The sequence below is a fragment of the Pleurodeles waltl genome, chromosome 1_1 (assembly GCF_031143425.1).
Source record: "Pleurodeles waltl isolate 20211129_DDA chromosome 1_1, aPleWal1.hap1.20221129, whole genome shotgun sequence".
In the NCBI taxonomy this organism is placed as follows: Eukaryota; Metazoa; Chordata; class Amphibia; order Caudata; family Salamandridae; genus Pleurodeles; species Pleurodeles waltl.
This window is the reverse complement of record NC_090436.1, coordinates 954,256,368-954,276,849: the sequence shown is the minus strand read 5'-3', so window position 1 is coordinate 954,276,849 and position 20,482 is coordinate 954,256,368. Positions and strand designations below refer to the sequence as shown.

Genomic DNA, 20,482 nt, shown 5'->3' with positions numbered 1-20,482 from the left:
ACGAGCATTAATGGTTTATTTGTAGAAAAATTATATTTGGCTTCTTATGATTCTCTCCTAATTGTAGAATGATAAACTTTAACAAACTCAAGGGGATTCACTGGTCTGTGGAGCACCATGGAGGTCTGCGCTCTCTGTGAGCATCCTACGATCTGATCTTGGGGAGAATTTGCTGGGGTGCCCCCTTCACCGATGGCTGGTGACCATTTTGCACTTAATCAGTTTGCAAATAATCCTTCTCACTGTGCATTGATGAACTTCATTTTGTTTGGAAATGGCTTGAATAACCCTTTCCAGACGGGTGAGCAGCAAAAAATATTTCTCTGAGATCGAAATTGTATTACCCCAACCCAAATGTCCCATGCCAAAACAACCCACAGAATTGCTGATTTTATGTACCAACGGCAGAAGTCCTGATGGCCAAGTAATCATTTGCAGTTGTCTGACATCTCCTGATTCTAATTACCTACTAAATTACCTACTTTGAACAATGTGGAAGCACTGAGGGTGCTTTTACTTTTTCGCACAATGCCTCTGATGTTGGCTGATACCTTTGCTTAATAAATGATGACAAAGTGAAATCTGTCTGTCATTTGTTACACATGCCAATGAGTCGGTGAAAACTAGATAAGCATTAGATATTTTACTAGGTAAAACCATAGAATCCTAGGGGGATGCACTCATGTACTGTATGCATTACTGCAGCATTTGTATACATTCAAATCTGAATTAAATGTATCCTAAGAAGTACTTTTGTTCCATCATTTTTTGTAATGAGTAATTACTTTTTCAATTTGGGATAGCAGAAGGTTTTTTTGGTTACTTCAATGCACAAACTGTGCTTCTGTGGTTATTATTACTCCATATCAACACCTATTAACGTTAAACATGGTATTCATATTGGAAATGCCATGACTTGCATCTGTTGGCTGTACCCATGTTTCTACTGCATAGTCTTTAACCTTGAAGCAATTTGCTAGCTCATAAATTGTTTCTGTGGTTTTTATTCTGCTTCTGGAGATTGCTTCAGTGAATGGCTGTGAATGCTTTTATGGTGAAATGTGATTGGGGCTTGAATGTGCTGCGGCTCTTGGATTAGTTTCCTAACCACCAGGACCAGATTGGACGATTATGGGCTTCTTGCACTGCTACTTGCCGCTAATGACAGAACTGACTAAAGCAGATTCATCTCCCATTCCCCGTCACTCTTATCACCTTAGATCTGAAGATGCCTTTAGCCCGTTACCTTTAGTATTTTGTCATCAATTCCCTCATTTGTGAATGAGTTTAAGTACACTTCTTACTGCAATGATTCCTTCCTGAAGGGCGGAACTGCATTTCCCTTTTTCACTAAAATGGTTATAATACTACACTCTTTTAGTTATGTGCATGGCAAGTAATTAAATGACATGTTCTTAATCTCAACTTAAAAAACGAATAATGTTAGGTCCAATATCAAGGACTCACTGCTCTCGCAATCAGAGTGTGAATCATTTTTCCTCAGCAGATCTATAGGCTTGTTGGTCTTTGATCTTTGGTCAGCTTAAGGCTGTAGTGCGATGTGCATTTTGACAATCAGATATTAGTGTGAAATATTCACCTGTCATTTAAATAAATACACGTTTCTTGGCATTCCATCTCAGTTAAATAAATCACACAGGTTACTTATGTACTTAACAGTAGTTGTAGTCTAGTGTGATAGATCTGCAGATCTTCATATTCTATCTGACTGCCCAGCTTCATTATTCTTAGAGGTGAAAGGTGGGAGCAAGTTCCATTTTTAGTGAGACGCTTTGTTCAATAGTCATCCTCTGAGGGTTTTTATTATGTTAATTTTTTTGTGACATTGTTAATGCTAGGGGATTGACAGCTAATTTTCACATCCCCATTATGTTTTTTTTGTTGCTGTTTTACTTTATTCAGATAAGGAGGAAGTGCAGAGGAAACGTCAGAAGGTGATCCCCAACTTTTCAGACGGCTATGGAGGTGGCAACGCTGGAGCTGGAGGAAGTGGCATGTTTGGCAGTGGAGGAGGGGCTGGTGCCAGCTCTGGAGGTGGTAAGATAAAAACAAATTTGAGTCAGGCCAAATCCATAAATTCCTCTGAATGGCAACTCACTCCTTTTTTGGGTAGTACTGAGCACAATTGAGTAAGTGAGTGAAGGGGAAATGAGGTCTGACATGAGTAGAGTTTTCACCCGCATATTCATGTCAACGCTTTACTAGGTAGCACATTCAGATCAATGAGTTACAGGAATTCTGAACCACTGACTCCCATCAAATAACCCAACCCCTGGTGTAGCTTTAGTGGAAACCTCATGTAAAAAAAAGTGTTTTCCTGACATGCCCTTTCTCCCCCAGGTCCCCAGGGCTGTCTTTGTTAAAAATCTTGAAAATGTCTAAGATGACAAAGTGAAATACCCTCAGTACCCATGTTAGTTGAGAGTAGAAGCCAGTTCCATTCACCGCTTCTGGCAGACTGGGAGGAGATTTCAGGATGGCTGCTGGATGTCTGTGTTCTACTTATTTTTAAAGTAGTTTTCTGCTCGTTGACACATGTTTAAATGGGTTTCCTGGAGCTACGTCATGTGATGATAGGCCTTACATTTTTGTTCTCTTTTTTGTTCTCAGAGAAATGTGCCTTTATTTTATTCTTTCCATACATTTAAGTCTGGCTACAGAAAGATTTAGCTCTTTTCATACATTCATTAAAAAGTACAATAAGGTACAATACGTACTACTGAAAAAAGAGGTATTTTGGTTAGCCTCATTCAGCCATTCATTTAGTTTTCAAGTGTTTTCCATTGTTTACCATTACTTGAATGGGCTGTCCATCATGTGTACGGCATTTTGTGGATGATTACTTTGACCAATTTGGATTTCTGATTTGGTTTTGGTGATTTAATCAGGTAGTCCCTTTATTACATTACAGCCATTGAGAACTTTTTAAGGATTTACTTTGCTGACAGGATGACAATTTAATAGGTAGCTAGTTAATGATCCTTTGTCAAAAGTAGCCACTATGCGACATTTTGTTATGTGTGCCTTTTTAAGTTTATGACCTACAGTTCAAGCTTCTTCTGACTCTTTTCCTCAACACTTTTTTTTGAGGCTATAACTCAAACGTGCTAGTGAAGTCTTTTCAGCTTCCTTAATGTTGTAGCCCAAGATGTTCCTTAATTATTTGATTTTCTTGCCCAATTATTAATTAACACTTTCTCTTACAAAAAGAAAGTTGGCATTGCCAATCCTTGCTTCTTTACAGTCCCTGTTGTTTGAGAAGTTTCAATATGAAAACATGTTTTTGTGTAGTGTATGTGTCTGTAAACATAAGGTTGGTCATTTTCTATAAAGCGAAGTGGTTGTTAGTGTTCTGTCAGTATTTTAATTTGTTGTCAGTCGTGGGCTAACTAAATCATACTTGGAAGGAAAAGTAAGGTACTTTCTATTATCAAACATTCTGCTAACAGTTACAAATAGTGTAGCGATTGTAAGGCTTCTCTAAGTGACTTTAGCTTCCCTTCAGCTGTGTTTAAGAGAACCAATCAATAACATCTTTGTAGACACCAAACATCCATTACTTTCTGGGTACTATTGCCAACATAAAAAAACATCTAAAATAGAGGGGAAATGGTTTTACACTGTATGCCAAAACGCTGACGCCCTACCCATTCATCTCCCCAGTATCAGCGACAGCATATCTCAGTTATAACTTTGGATGCACCATTGTATGTCCATATCGATCTTTCATGGTAGCGGACTAAAACATGTTCTGTGGTAACAAAGGGGGAGGGGAGTGTGTGAGCGTGTGTGTTATATGTCACATATCTGCATGGCATTAATTTCTTTTTCCGCTTTCCTCCAGGATATGGTTTCCCTGTGTACGGTTATTCTCATTATGGAGGATTGAATTTTCACCCCGGCGCAACAAGCACTAGTACTGGAATGAAACATGGTAAAACCATACTCTATAATGTAACTGTGAGGTGTTTCATTCATACTGTGTTGGAACAGTTGGGCTGGTCCCATTGACGGGGAACACAAGAACGTGTGGGACAAAGCATCTTTAGCTAAAGCCTCAGTGGTCGGATCAATTTGTTGGTGTGTAGATGAGTAGGTTGTGCAGTCCTATGGAATATATGATACATTTCCTGGTTTGGAACTGTTGAATGTGCTGCAGGATAGTGATGAGCCAGTAACATCCCCCAACAGCATTTTGCAGATTTTTCTATAGGTTCCTGGTGGCAGTGTAAAAATCTTGTTTGTGCCCTTTTCTGACCTTAGCTCTTCCAAGATATGACAACCAGGGACCCTGTCGAAACGAGATAAACGAATTCATTAAATATGCTAACTCTAGCCTAAATGCCATGGCTCTTCCCGAAATGAGAAGCAAGTCAAATAATATCATGATGTGTCAAACTGGTAAAGTAGTAATGGACTAGAGGGAGAAAATCACCCCTTTTAGTACTCAGATAAATCAACAGCTGAGAAAGCGGATTTCATTTCGGAGCCTGTGTTTTATTGCACTCAGCAACAGTTTAATATTCTCACCTATAGTTCCAGTCTGAGCTCGTTAATCATACGTTTTAAAGTACATTTTAAATGCACCTCTATTACGATTAAATGTTGCTATTTAATACATCTCTTGTGCAAAGTGAAAGTGATTATTAAAATTAATCAGCATATCCTCAGTATTATTGGAATTGCTCTCTCAAAGCCAGGATAACAATTGGTACCGTCATCCTTGCGAACTATGATTTCACACCTTTTAGTGAAAAGAAAATGGAGATTTCAGTAAAGACACAGAGGCCCAGAATTCATGTGTGCGTCATTTATAGAGCTTGCAATCAGTAGCGCAGTACAATAGCCACAGAACCAAATGTAACAACATTCCACTCTTTCCGGAATGCAGCCTGGTTAATGCTGTCTTCAAAGAATAACGACGCATCACAGTAGTAAATCGGCACTCATCTTCTCTCAAGAGGTTTCATGAAAAACGTTTTCCTCTTGACTCATCACTGGCTCTCCTGCAGTACATAGCCTTCTTTCTGTAACCTGGAAATACACATTTAAAAATCAGTCAAATACATCTAAAGATATTCTCCCAAGCAGGAACTTCCCACAACTGCACATGATTGAGAAATGCAAATAAATACTAAGCAACCAGGTGAATATTCACACGATCCTTATAATGTATGTTCTCCAAGGATAGGAGAGTCATCCATGGAGGGATAATCTGAGCCTCCAGAATTTTTATATAATTTTTAAAATGCAATTTGAATTTTCTTTAAACTAAAAATTGGAAAGATCTAAATTGTATGGCAAAACCTGAAGCTCAGAATATGTAGAAGTTCCTATATGTGGTAGCCCTAGCACCACACACTTAGAAACAGGCTAGATGTGTTTGACTGTCTAAAGACTTAGTAGAGACACCCTTACAGTGCACAAATACTTTGATGGGTTCACATGCAGCGATGATCTCAACCATTTCAAAACAAATGTGCCTCAACATGAATCCTAGATGCATCACAGCACCATTTTTTATTTAAAAGCACTAGGGAAAGTCCTTTGTTGAAATCCATTGGAATAAACGATGATGCAACGTGTCTTATTAAATTGCATCAAAGAACCAATACATTTATTTCCAAAATATGCTCTAAAAGCTTTTCAAGTTGACTCCTTTTTCCAGAGCAGCACATGCACACTATTTTCCTTTTTATTTTTGAGAATACAAATTCATATGGTCCATGTTGTATACTACTTGTAATCATTTCATAGGAGAGAAAAGACTTAGTCAATCAAAGCTGTAAAACCTATTGTGTTCCCAAAGTTTGCAGCAACTTTTTTTATTACAGCTCGTGCTGTGCATTATTGTTTACTTCTATGTTGAAGCATAGTGTTACTTCCGGTATCAGTAATTTTTGTAAAGTGTTGCTGTCTATTTAAATTTTGCTCATAGGGGAGGCCGGTGTGAGCACATCTGGCCTGATTTGGTCTTTGGTAATTAATTTACAAGGAGAGGCGTTAGAGGTTCAATGGACCTTTTTACTCCGCTAAGAATGTTCCACCCTGGACACGATTTTTACTCATGACCCAACCAGCAACAGTACAACTAGATATAACAAATCAAGTCATCAGAACAGTGAGTCAGTAAACATTACACCCCGTCGTCCATGTGACCACGAATAACTACACCTTTTTGGTAAAGTTAATAAATGTATTTCTCTAGATTAATAATGCTAATATCACGTAAATTAATCTCAAGACCAACTGATATGTATACAGAAACAACACAGGCTGACCAAAGCGGCAAAATAATCTCAAAATAGCCAAAGCATTTATCATTAAACATTCAAGGGTTACTGTTGGACCTGGCTTTTTGACAGGGTCATCCCCAAACTTTTTGCCTCCTTCCTCCTATTTTTTCTGACCTGTTGTTGTTGGCTTTTGACCTCTGGGCACTTTACCACTGCCAACCAGTGCTAAAGTGAGCATTTCTTTGCACTAAAATCTTGTTGTGCCCTTCAATCCACGTCTGGCTAGGTTTAGTTGACAGCTCCTTGTGCATTCACTCAGACACACCCCAAACACAGGGTACTCAGCCTCACTTGCATACATCTGCATTTTGAATGGGTCTTCCTGGGTTGGGAGGGTGGAGGGCCTGCCCTCACACAAAGGACTGCCACACCCCCTACTGGGACTCTGGCAGACAGGATTGAACTGAAAGGGGGCTTGGTGCATTTCTTAGACACTCTTTGAAGTCACCCCCACTTCAAAGGCACAACTTAGTATAAAACAGGGCCTCTGCCCTACCTCATCAGACACTTGCTGGAGAAGAAACCTGAACCAGAAACTACATCCTGCCAAGAAGAACTGCCTGGCTGCTCAAAGGACTCACCTGTCTGCTTTTCTACAAAGGACTGCTGCCTTGCTGTTGGCCTGCTGCCTTGCTGAACTGCCTGGCTGCTCAAAGGACTCACCTGTCTGCTTTTCTACAAAGGACTGCTGCCTTGCTGTTGGCCTGCTACCTTGCTGAACTCTTGTCTGGCTGTAAAAGTGCCCTCCAAGGGCTTGGATAGAGCTTGCCTCCTGTTCCTTGAAGTCTCAGGACCAAAAAGACTTCTCGCTTTCACTTGGATGCTCCGTGCGCCGAAATTTTCGACACACAGCTTACTCCGCGGCAATAAAAACGCTGCACACCGACGCTGATTGACGCGACGCCTTCAGGGCGACCGAAACTTTGACGCACGGCCTCGCAAGGACAACGCCGCCCGACTTCTAAGAAGAAATCGACGCGACGCCTACCGTGAGCTCGAAACTTTGACGCACGGCCTCGCAAGGACAACGCCGCACGACTTCCAAGGAGAAATCGACGCGACGCCTGCCGTGAGACCAAAACTTCGATGCACGGCCTCGCAAGGACAACGCCGCCCGACTTCCAAGGAGAAATCGACGCGACGCCTGCCGTGAGATCAAAACTTCGACGCGCAGCCCCGCAGAACGACGCGCAGGCGGAAAACAAGCAGGAGAATCCACGCACAGACCCGGGCCATCTGGTAATCCCCGCGATCCACAGAAAGAGACTGTCCGCGCCGGAAAACGACGCACGACTTCCCCGCGTGGAAAATAACGACGCAAGTCTTTGTGTGCTGGGGAGAAATCGACGCACACACCATTTTTCCACGTATCTCTTCTCCTGTGGCCCTCTGAGGAGATTTCCCACCAGAAACCAGGTACTTTGTGCTTGAAAGACACTTTATTTGCTTTTTAAAGACTTAAGACACTTTATATCACTTTTCAGTGATATCTTTACAAATTCATATTGCAACTTTGATCGTTTTGACCTGCAATTACCCAGATAAAATATTATATATTTTTCTAAACACTGTGTGGTGTATTTTTGTGGTGTTATATTATGGTATTGTATGATTTATTGCACAAATGCTTTACACATTGCCTTCTAAGTTAAGCCTGACTGCTCGTGCCAAGCTACCGGAGGGTGAGCACAGGCTGATTTTGGATTGTGTGTGACTTACCCTGACTAGAGTGAGGGTTCTTGCTTGGACAGAGGGCAACCTGACTGCCAACCAAAAACCCCATTTCTAACAGTTACCATACAAATTAATAACAACAATAACTGAATGATTGAGATGGCATACATCTAAATTTGACAGATGAATAAAATCAAGACTTTGTTAATAACATTTATTAGCACTTGACACACTAACTAACCCTCTAATTCGAATGCCATGTTTGGGCTTCATGCAAAAGTAATTTAGTCAAAAGTTAATTTGGAAAACATCTAACTAGTGTTCTAACAAAATAGTGGTTGGTACTTAAAAGAAATAACAAAATGCATAACAGAAATAATTGCATTTTGTTATACCTCTCCTGAATGGGTCAGCAAGCTGAGATTTCTTCATCAGTTGGACAATCGTCGGGTCAACGTTGGCAAGGGAAAGTGAAGGGGATTGGCTCAGCCACAGTTGGGCTCTAAGTTAAATGAACCAACTTAGAAAGGACATCTAAATAAGCAATAGCTTTAACAATAGCAATAACGTGATGAGACTAAAACTAGGAAGAAAGGGTATCTAGAAATGCACTCAAATTCTCCTGGGACTAACTGCTTCTGCTCCTCCAACTGGAACTAATAACTCTCCTGTTAAGTGTAGTCGGGGTAAACTGAAAATCCATAAAGTATTTTCTCATGTCATCATTGGTCAGAATATCGTGTGTTCACAGTAAAACCAATAAGCATTAATTCCCAAATCTATGATATAACTAGACCGTCTTTCACGCGTCGATGATAGGCTCCTTCTCTCGTTCCCATCATCAGTTTCGTCAAGTAACTTTTTAGTTGCAACCATATCTCCAGTCCATGAAGGCATTGTCAAGTCCTAGGAATCCAGCCTCTCGTCATGTTCCAAAGATACAATTGTATCCATAGGCAGTACATAGCATTACAGCAGGCAGTTCTCACAAGAAAGTTTAAGACATCAACTAGCTTAATATTGCAACATTACAAATCTGTTTGGTCAGCACTGTGTGAACAATGAATAAGGGTGAACTCTCTGCTTTCACAAAAAAACATTTACAAACATTTATTTATGCCATGAAGCTTAACATGAAGCCTTGTCGACTAGGCCCATAATTTCATAATTACTCTAAGCCTAGTAAATGTAAGCAAATACATTTCATTAACACATTAATATGATCTACTAATTCATTTAGCTCTGCTTATGCTTATTAATTCTAAACGGTCAATATCATTTCTTTATTAATGTCGTACACGTTATGGTGGCCACTTAGGTGGGCAGGTTTTCCAAAACACTCGATTTCTCTATGTTAGCACAATTCAAGTACATTCTTAGCTATTAATCAATACAGATATATTATTAATTAATTCTGCTTTCACACCCGTGTCGAGTAATCCAAGGATATAGCCCTCATTACGAGTGATCCATTAATTGTCTCCTCTGGACCAAATTTAATTAGTTATTCTGAATATGGGTCTACGTTTCAAGCAGCTTTGTTTTCAGTGTGCTTACTTTTCCCTCTTAAGGACTATAGGGTCTGCTTAGGTACTGGAAAGTTTTTTTTTTACTTGACGATAGCCGAGAAGCACCACGAAGGACATTTAACTTTTATGGCATTGGGGACTGAGGTTCCAAATATTATAAATGTTTACTTAGCACATCTTACTATTATAATTGTAAACAATGTTTCTGAAAGCTGAATGGTATAGAATGCAAAGGCATTGCTGGGGTAAAGAAGGGTGCAAATGTACTTTATGGTAAAGGAAATCCCACCTATTCTCATTTATGTGTTAGGGACTTAGAGCCAGATGTAGAAAGCTTTTTGCATGGTGCAAACTGCAAAAATTGCAGTTTGCGCCATGCAAAAAGCCTTTTGCGATGCAAATTCACAATTGTGAATGCGACTCGCAGATAGGAAGGGGTGTTCCCTTCCTATTTGCGACTCGCATCGCTATGTTAAGTTGCTTTGTGACCGCAAATGCGGTCGCAAAGCAATTCGCAGTTACCACCAGTGTCACACTGGTGGTAACCCATTCGCAAAAGGGAAGGGGTCCCCATGGGACCCCTTCCCCTTTGTGAGTGTTGCCAATAAGGGTTTTTCAGAGCAGGCAGTGGTCCAGTGGACCACTGCCTGCTCTGAAAAACCGAAACCAAAAGGTTTTGTTATTTTTTTTATTTTGAAACTCGTTTTCCTTTCAGAAAAACGGGCTGCAAAATAAAAAAAAAACAGCTTTACTTAAAAAGCAGTCACAGACATGGAGGTCTGCTGATTTCAGCATCCCTGTGAGTGCATGGACTCGCTATGAGGTCGCGAAATGCAACCCACCTCATTAATATTAATGAGGTGGGTCTTTGCTACCCCATAGCGACTCGCAGTTTCCGATTCGCAAAATCGGACTTTGCTAAATCTGGCCCTTAATGACTAAAGGGATACACGTGAGGTATCTTAAGAGGAGGGTGAAACTCCAGTGATGCAGCACAATTTTTCCCAGTCTGACTGAATACTGTTCAAAATCGGTCTCTAGTTGGCAAAGGAGTGCACCCTATCCAAGCAGGTACCACAATTCTAGTCAGGACAAGTCAGATACACACTAAAAGTTTATCTGTGCTCATTCTTTGGTAGTTTGGCACAGAGCAGTCAGGCTAACCTAAAGAGGCAATGTGTAAAGTATTTGTGCACACACACAGTAACTCAGTGAAACCACCAAAAAAGGACTACTCATCAGTTTAGAAAAATAGCAAACATTAATCTGAGTCAAACAAGACCAAAATGACAAAAAACCAACATACATCACGTTATGATTTTTCAAAGATTGAATCGTAATGCAGTGCTTAGAAGACAATAGCACCAACCGGGGCTATCTTATCACGCCGGACAGGGGAAAATCCAAACGTTCAGTCTGACTGTGATGGAGCATGGTCTGGGTACAGGAGTCACGCAGACCCACTGACAGCACCTTGTTTGCATCGTTGCTCGGGGACAGTGCATTGATCCAAGGGAGATGCTTCTCTGTTGCAGGCAATGCATAATTTCCTGAGGATGTCCAGATGCGCGGTGTACCAGTTCAGATGCATGGGTGCTGCATCGGCCAAGTCAGGGCTGTGTTGTAAGTCGAGGTTGTTGCATCACACAGATGGCGAGCAGGGTGTCCGTGTCTTCGGTGCAGGCAGTGGTGAGGCGTTATTTCTGCAGCGGGATGTACCAGTTCTGATCGACATGTCGAGTTTGATGCATTGGTTACAATTAACGTGCCGGTGTTGATGCGTCTGTTTCTTGAGTTGCAGCACCACACTCACCTCCAAGGGCCCAGTACTGGCTTTGGCACCACTTTGCAGAGCAGGATTCACAGCATAGGAGTCCCGGTGCTGGTAGTAAGATGCAGGTGATGTATTTGACTTCCCTGAGACTTCAGAAATAGGAGGCAAGATCAGTCAGGCCTATGGAGATACTTTAGGTTGGTGGATGTAGAGAGTTAACTCCAGTTCTCTCACTCCCAGGCAAGAGGCAGCAGGCTGCAGGCCAACACAGCAAAGCTAACATCAAAGTGACAGTCCCTCCTGGAAGCACAGCAGTCCTTCTTCCTAGCAGAATGCCCTCAGTCCCGTAGTGTTCTGAGTATATGGTGTCAAAGGTCCAGTACTTATACCCAAAAAGGCCTTTGATGTAAGGGTGACTTCAAAGGAATTCTCTGGAGTGCGCAAAGATCCCCTTCAACCTAGCTGTAACTCCAGACTACGAGCAGGGGGGTAAACCAGCCCTTTGTGGGAGGGCAGGGCACAATCTATTCAGATGTAAGTGTGAACTGTCTCTCCCTCTCCCTGCTCAGGAAGAATATTGGTATGCTATGGTATGTTTCCCCTGTCACACCCAGCCTATCCTGTGTTGTGGCTGTCTAGAGAGAATATGTAAGAGATAGTCCTTGCAATCATGAAAAACTAATTTAAGAGGTTTTTACTGTCTGGATATTTTAAACCTACAAGTACATGTCCAACTTTTTAAATTCACTGTGCCCTGCCCTGGGTGCTATCTAGGGCCACCCTCACGGGTGACTTTCATGGAATAAAAAGGAGGGTTTGGGCTGACAAGTGGGTACACTTGCTAGGCTGAAATAGCAGTTTAAAACTGCATACACCGGCTCTGCAGTGGTAGGAGAAATTTTGGAAAGGCTACTGCAGTTGGTGGCACAATCAGTGATACAGGCCCACTAGTATCATTAGTGCACTGGTGTAGTAGTGAAACAGTGCACTTTACTATGGACTTGTCAGTAAATCAAATATGCGAATCACAGAGAGACCAGATGTATCGCAGTTTAGGCAAAGAACACATGCACTTTAACACTGGTCAGCTGTGAAAAATTGCACAGAGTCCCAACGCCATCAGAAACGAAATTCAAGCACACAGTCAAAACAGGAAGTAAGAAGGCAAAAACTCAGGGTAAACCATGCCAAAAGATGCCAGGTCTAACAAAATACTTGGAAAGTACTATACCATCCTAGCTAATAACAATTGTTGGAGGTGATCTAACCTAATGTGCAACATCATATTCATACTTGAGGAGTGTCACAAACTAAGGATGCCAAATAGATGGGTGGTGAGGTAAAAAGCACCTAAAAGCTGGAGCCCTCATTCCCCTTTCCCAGAATTTCACCATGGCAGCTATATTTTGTGGTCCATGGCAGCTTTCCCTTAATATGTTGATGCACAGGTTAGATGCTAGGAAGGTGACATTCAGTACAGTCTTTGTTGTCATGTTTGTTTGAATGCTGATATAGCTGACTCAGTCCTTCGTCCTTAAGTGGTCAACAAATGTGTACCATTAAAATGGATGGTAACAAAACCTGTTTATCACAGCATTATGAAAAAAGAAAACTGTGGCAACATGCACTATACAAAAAAACAGTAATATTTAATAGGTTTGGGCCAGGTGGATACCCAAAAACAAAAGTTTTAAGAAGGCTTTTATTGCTTGTCTCATAAGACCATATATGTTGTGTTGCTGTTATTAAACTAAGTGCTGGGAGTGTTAGATCACATGATGGTTGCTTATTTTTTTAAATTATTATTTGAGTGTTTTCTATTCCTTTCTGGCAGCTGGCTGTGATAAATTGGGGTGATAGATGAGAGGGGCGAGTACCCACCTTGATTAACTACAGCCCTTGTCAGATTAACTCGTTAAAAACAGTACATTAACCTGAGCTCAAACCTTGGTAACTATGGTAGTGAGTTGACAGGCCTAACTTAGAGGCACTGGATAAAGTATTTATACAGTACACAAACAGGAATAAAAGTCAAAACACACACACACAGAAACTCCCAAACCAAATGACAAAAATAGAGTACATTTTAATAAATAAAGTGACACCAAAACTCGCATCAGCCGAATTTTTTTAATTTAATGTTAAAAAACATGCAAAAAAGGAATATTCGCCAACCCTGGTCATCTGGATGCGCTTGAGTGGAACAAGGGTAAGCTTTAGGGCCATCCACAATGATGTGTGGGTGGGGTACAGGCGGCTGATTCTTCTTGATGAAAAGTTTTTCCTTTGGACTTAGTCTCTGGAAGGGAAGTCAATAATGCTCAGCGTGACAATGGGAGGCAAAAATGCTCAGCGTGGCAAGGCAATAGGCTGTGGCCGAAGAGGGTTCAACAAAACAGATATCTTTGTCTCCAAGGTCCTGTTAAGTCAGATTTCTTTCTGAGGAGAAAAATGTAGCAGGAGCAACGTAAATCTTCGGGCCAGTGGCAACGCACCTTCGTTTGGATTGACTTGGCAAGCTGGTCCCAGTTCCCCGCCAGTTGTCAGAGTTAAAAGCTTGTAAAAAGTTTCTACATCCCTAGTTTCAGGAAACTTTAGGAGAAGTACACTTTGAAACAATCTAAGGTTCCATGAACTTGGGGACAGCACGTGAGGGTCTAGACTTTACCTCTTGATCTCTGCCTTACTGACAACCACCTCTGGTTTAGGACAAAATTGAAAATCTGGATTTTTTTGAGATAACGTCCCTCCTGTATATGACTCAGCATTTTTCTCACAATTGAAAGAATAGGGAGCGTCCTAGCTCTGTGATAGTTCCTAGGGGATGAGTGTTGCGCTCTAGAAGTACTTTAAATAAATAAATAAATAAGACTTGCTCCACCGAGGCTTGCAGAATGATCCAGTGCAGGTCCAGTTGTAACTGGTTAGTTGAAAATTCAGGATAGGCTTCTTGAAGCTTGTTGTGTCCCTGTAGCCCAAACAGGAGGTCAGCCTTATGTTCTTTACCCTGTGTGCAAAAGGGAGAGCAGTTCCAGTTTTCATGGTTCTTCTCAGGTCACAGAGAGCAGGTCTAGTCCTCTTCTCTTCTTCTATGGATCCTGACATGATCTGATGAAGATACTGGGGATACCACATTTATGCCCATTGCCAGCCTGTCGCTGGGAGAAATGCATGGCCACTCCCTAACCAGTGGGATAAAAGTTCAGAGGGGGTGACCATACCCCTTTTGCCTGTGTTTTACTGCCAACAATCCCACAGTGCCCCTCTCTGCCTAAAACCAACATCGTGGAACCTTTCTTCCTCTGTGCAGTGCTCCTGTGCCCATCCTAGAGGTGTGGCCAGGGAAATGAGAACCCCTTCCTCTGTGGTTACTCACAAGCAGCTCTAGGGGCAGTTCTTCTCCCACTGGGCCTGGTGTATGACTAAATAGGGGAACAAAAGAAGGGGGAAGGCCCAGATGTTAGCTGCATCTGCTTGTGACAGGGGTAGACCAATTGGAAGTTGACTAAGGTTCTGGTCAGCCTGCCAGAGAAACAGAGCTCTGGGAGCAAATTCACACCTCATCAAAGAGGGGTATTCAGCTCCTGGGTGACTGTTGAAAGCTCATGCAAATGTGCTTCTAGAAGCTTTAGGCAGGTAACAGGCAAACTTATGAAAGTACCTGTTCTGAAATATTGATCACAAATCGGACTTTACTATTGAATTGGGTATATAATAAATATTTTAAAAAGTCCAAGAATTAACTCTGTAGATGTTTCCTAAGCGAAGATACCAATATTAAATGTAATATTATATCCTAATGCCTAACCCTGCTAATGTGAAAATAGCCTTTTGGGCATTTTCACTGCAAGTAAATTTTTTACATTAGACTTTTACATGTCTTGCTCTTAAATATCATGCACCCTGCATTAATAGACTGTACGACCTACTTAGAGGTGAGTTTTTAATATTTAACAGGAGGGTTTAGGCTTGTCGTGAAAAGTTATTATGACCGGCTGAATCTACAGTTACAGCCTATGCACTGAGCTACACATGGTGGGCCTGTAGTCATGCTTGTCCTATCAGTGGCATTGGCTGATAAAGAGGATCATGGTTTGTTGAATGCTGAAATGTGCAACTGAGCTGATATTGCTCCACAGCTCTCTTTTGGACATAGTCTTTAAAAGTAGCAGAATTATTTTGATTTAGGCCGGATTCAGATGTCTGATTATTTGAAGTGTGGAAAGAATTCCATAACTACTTGTGTAAAACAATGGTTGTCAGTTTTCAAGACATCCCCACATGCACATTAAATCTTGTAATCTATATTTTGGAAGATCCATCCCCAAAGTGAACACTATGCACCTGTGTTTAAATTAGGGGTGCAAGATAATTTGTGCATCCGGCCAGATGTTTATGAATTATGGTGATTTTGTTCTCTACAAGATTTTTTGGTGTTTCCACAAAATATTAATCCTTTTTCACTCATCTATCAGTTTCACTCACAACTGACCACACACCTCATCCTCACACACCAAACTAACCTCTCACCTGAAACAAAAAGGTCAGAGCGGTTTTAGTTCTGATGTTTTGTCCAATACAATTTAAAATGCTCCTTAACAGTAGTACAAATTACATGGCATGTAAAGTTTTTAAGATGAGCAAATAATACATTTGATAGAATTAGTATATAACTATAGGTTGATGAGCAGTTTGTACGAGCAACCATGTTGTAGAATTGTTCCACTGATGTGTTGGATGTCTTCTGTTTGAATGCAGTCCACGGCTGACAGACCTCTCACAATTATTATTTAGCAGATACGAGCGAGCCATGTGAAACGTGTGTGAAGAACGAAGGTGGCGAGGTAGACAACAGTGAGGACAAAGAGAATGTGGCGCCAAATGGACTAGTGACGGAAATTCCAGAGCACAAGATTGAAGACGGTGCTGGTAGAGTCACATCGCAAACGGAAGCGGAAGTAGAAGTGGATCAAACAGATCATGGATTTCATGGTAACATAGCACATTTGAAGACAGTTCCCTTTAGTGTTTCATATGCAGACATGGTATATGGGTTTCCGAATGGGGCTCCATCTTGCTGCATATTTAGCACCAACTCTGCAAATGCTTTTATCTCTGCCTCACATACGGCTTAGATGTAGTGAAGTATGCCATGTTCACAACGGTACGTTTCTATAATGCTTACTGTTGTTATTGTTCTGGTTACACTAGCGAGGTTCCCCCCACCCCTTTTGTACAAGTACTTCTGACAGTAGAGAGGTTCATTAGTTAACAATTCAAGAAAAGGCACTTGAAAACATTTGGGGAGAGATTGCTTTTGAAGAATTTCTGATATGCTAGTATGCAATCATGCTTTGCATGCTAGTTCCAGAACTCCTGGTATTGAAAACACCCAAATTTTCACATTTCTAGCACGATTTCACATTTTAGCAGCAAAAGTGGTAAAAGGTTTTACCAAGCGCATTTTCAACATGGGCATGTTGATATCTGATAAGAATTTGAAGTAGAACTTTTATTTGTTGGATATATAAGAGCATCTTAAATATGGTGGTAGCTCCTTTATAGAGCATGTATTTCAAATATTTGACAATTATAACCCTTTTGCATCTGTTTTTTTGGTTGAATCTGATTATTTGTTTTATAAAAACAAACGTTGTACATCAATTGTGCAATCAGGTTAGAAGTTCAAGTTAAAGCATGGTTCAATAAGTCGTAGAGAGATTAAGAATACAGTGTTCGTGCAGATATTAATGTGGCTAAACATGGTAGTGCTGGATATGCTGTTATGGAAATACAGCATGTAGGAAGCAGGAGAATATGACACATCAGTAGACAGAAAAATTCACAGCTGATTAAACAGTGTCCCTGAAAAGGGAGCCCTGTGGAGTTGAACTATGAATACTACCAGCAAGTTGATACGTTTATTACTTAGGAGAGAGATAAATAAAGAGCAATAAACAGTGTCATTTTTCATGATCCCAGCATCACCTCTGTTTTATGCCCTCAGTGTGGTTGTTTCCGTTAACGTAGATTCCACTCTGTGTGAGGAGTATTGGGTCAGCTAGGCGGCCAATGGAAGTTGTTCTCCCCAGCTCCAATGCAGAGAATGCTGTTGCATTATATGGAATGGCTTTTAATCGTTATGTTTGATCGCCAGCATCAAGGTTGAGGTGTTATTTTAATTCAGCATGACAGTATCCCCGTAGGAGGCAATGGGGTATTTACAGAGCCTGAGATTATCCTCTCCCTGCAGTGAAACACTTTTCACCTGGGTCCAGACAAGGAGGGAGTTAGCCTATGCATTTATTGCTGGGGATCAGATGATTTCCACCTCTTAGTGATGAGCCATTTAGCTGTTATGAGACCTAGATCCAGGAAGCGAGTGGTAGCTCTATATTTTTTGTGCCTACAGTGTAAGCCCAACAGACATATTTCACATGTGTGTAGACCCTGATGGTCAGTGCAACTGGATAGGTAAGGTGTGACTAATTGCCTATAACCTTGTAGTCATGGGTAAGCCCACAATATGTGAAGCAAGTATGCGTCGTTGTGAAGGTAGTGAGAGCAAGCTACATCTGTTTTGTGGAAAAAGCAGTTTATTTGGGCAGGGGTGAGATTTACTCTGTGTGTAATATGAAATTGAATCAAATTGAATCAAACGTTTTGTGGGAAATGCACTGGGCCTTATAGTATGGCAGCCCATTGTTTGTCTGTGCAAGGACAGGGCCAGTCAGTCTCTCACTGCCATCAGAGAGTTGTGAGTGATAAGGCGGTACCCACCCAGCATATCAGGTGCCAGCCGGTTCCCTTCACATGGAGGTGCTGGATAGTGAGGTGAATGGTAGGCTTGTGTGACATATCACCCCATCTAACCTCCAACAAGACAATAAGTAGTTATACAGTAGCAATTGACCCTGGAGCAAGCCCGAATTCGTTATTAACGATGTGTAGGCAAGAAGGGCGTGTTCCTCGTACAGGTCACCTAGTGTGTGTATATCAAAGCCATGCCGCTGCCGAGATGAAGGTGTTGTCTCTGTGAGTGCCAAGGATTGCCAGTGCCGGTTCATAAGGAATGTAGGATCACACAAGTGGAAGACTTCTGCGGTAGCAGCAATAAGCCATTCCCAGTAGTAGGGCTTCAGGAGTCAGAGGCTGGGAGCATGGATGGAATAAATGAAGAATGGCAGCTAGATACAAGTAGGGCGGGTCATGGCTGTGTCTGTCAGGTACTGTCCAGCCAACATCAGGCCACCCATTGGATCTGGGAAGCAAGGTAGTAATGTTCCAGGTGTTGTACTGAGAGTCCACCTTGCCTCAGGGGTGGAAATAATTTTGCCAAGGTTGCCCTGTGATAGGAAGTGTGCTAAATAAATCTCTGTATATGTCTTTCAAATGTTCAAAAGAAAGTTGCCATTGCAGTGTCTTTGTGTGCAGTTTTAAACTTCCAATTCAACCTGGCAAGTGTACCCACTTGCCAGGCCCAACCTTCCCTTTTAGTACATATAAGTCACCCCTAAAGTTGGCCCAGGTGAGCCCCATGGGCAGGGTGAAGTATATTTAGAAGGTAGGACATGTACTGGTGTGTTTTACAAGTCCTGATAGTAAAATACTGACAAATTTGGATTCACTATTGCAAGGTCTATCTCTCGCATAGGTTAACATGGGGATTGCCTTTAAATATTTTTAAGTATAGTTTCCCATTGGGAGCAAGTGGCGATATGGAGTTTGGGGGCTCTGAACTCACAATTTAAAAATACATCTTTTGGTAAAGTTGGTTTTTAGATTGTCTGAAAATTCAATTTTTAGAAAGTGGGCATTTTCTTGCTTAATCATTCTCGATGAGACTGACAGTTGGGCTATGAATTCACTTTAGACAGTAACACAATGGGAACTGAGGTGTGTCCTGCATATCCTTGAGAGTCTTCCTAGGCTTGAAAGGGAGGGAGGAGCTGGCACCTGCACTTGAAAAGGTGTTGCATGACCTCACACAATACAGTCTCCAACCCCCTAGAGTGTGGCTGGGGCAGGACAAGGAAGAGACAGGATCTTGTGCACAACAAATGCTTTACTTTGAAGTTTGCCTACGCCAAAGGCAGAAATTAGTATAAGTATTAGACTACTGACCCCACAACTTTAGAACACTTCTGGATCAAGAGGTGCCTCTGCCAAGCAGAAGAGCTGAACTGCATTGAGGAGGGGTACTGCCCCTTTGCTGTGTGTACTTTGCTGGGTTGGCCTTCAGTTGCTGCTTCTGCAATAGAGAGGACAAAGACTGGACTTTGCTGTGTATCCTGCTTGTGAAGTTTCTCCAAGGGCTTGGTGTGAGCTTGCCTCCCGTTAAAAAGTCTCAGGGACATCAAAGACTTCATTTGCCAGCACCTGGGCTCCCTTGCTGAGACCCCCTAACTTGCCAAGTGGTACCACGTCCAGTCCCTAAGCCCCTGGAAGGAGAAGCTGGCAGAGCCATACTGAAAATCCACACAGCAGAGCCGGGCGTCATAAAAATCAAGGCAGCGGTTGCACCGCGGCTAAAACATTGATGCAGCACCGGTGAAATTGACGCATCGCCAGCCCAGCGCGGATTCATCATTGCCATGCATCCCGATTTTCCACGCATCGTCCCTGGCCGTCAAATCTTCAGCATCACCGCACGGACCAGAGGCTGCTTGCGTAGATATCAACGCATCCTTTCCTACTGAGGAAAGGAATCGACACATCTCTTAACGGGCGAGGAAATAATTGGCGTACAGCCTCACTTTTGAGTAAGGAATTGACGCATCACTTGCTTTACAGATGATCCCTCGCCCCTGTTGCTTTGTGCTAAAACAACACATCTGTTGATTCTTATGGATTAAGACTCTTTTTACTTTAAAATTTGATATCTTTACTTGTGTATGTTGGATTTTTGACGTTTTGGTCTTGTTTAACGTAGATATATATTGGCTATTTTTCTAAACTGGTGTGGATTTTTTTGTGGTGTGTTCACTGTGTTACTGTGGGTGTTCGTACAGATACTTTACACATTGCCTCTGAGATAAGCCTGACTGCTTGTGCCAAGCTACCAAGAGGGGTGAGAGGGGTTATCTGAGCAGTGTATCTCCCTTACCCTGACTAGAGTGAGGGTCACCCCTTGGACAGGGTGTAAACAGACTGCCAACTGGAGACCCTATTTCTATCATATAGCAATA

The 20,482-nt window shown here is 41.8% G+C and overlaps 1 protein-coding gene across 2 annotated transcripts in view; it reads left to right on the top strand.

The window, feature by feature from the left end:
• The window catches only part of NFKB1 (nuclear factor kappa B subunit 1), a 360,666-nt gene that overhangs the window by 244,717 nt on the left and 95,467 nt on the right, over window positions 1-20,482 (top strand). For both annotated transcript variants that reach the window (XM_069230208.1, XM_069230209.1), the window contains exons 12-14: window positions 1,924-2,058; window positions 3,866-3,955; window positions 16,089-16,286. In XM_069230208.1, coding sequence (XP_069086309.1) covers window positions 1,924-2,058; window positions 3,866-3,955; window positions 16,089-16,286 — 423 coding nt within the window. The remainder of the gene's footprint in view (window positions 1-1,923; window positions 2,059-3,865; window positions 3,956-16,088; window positions 16,287-20,482) is intronic.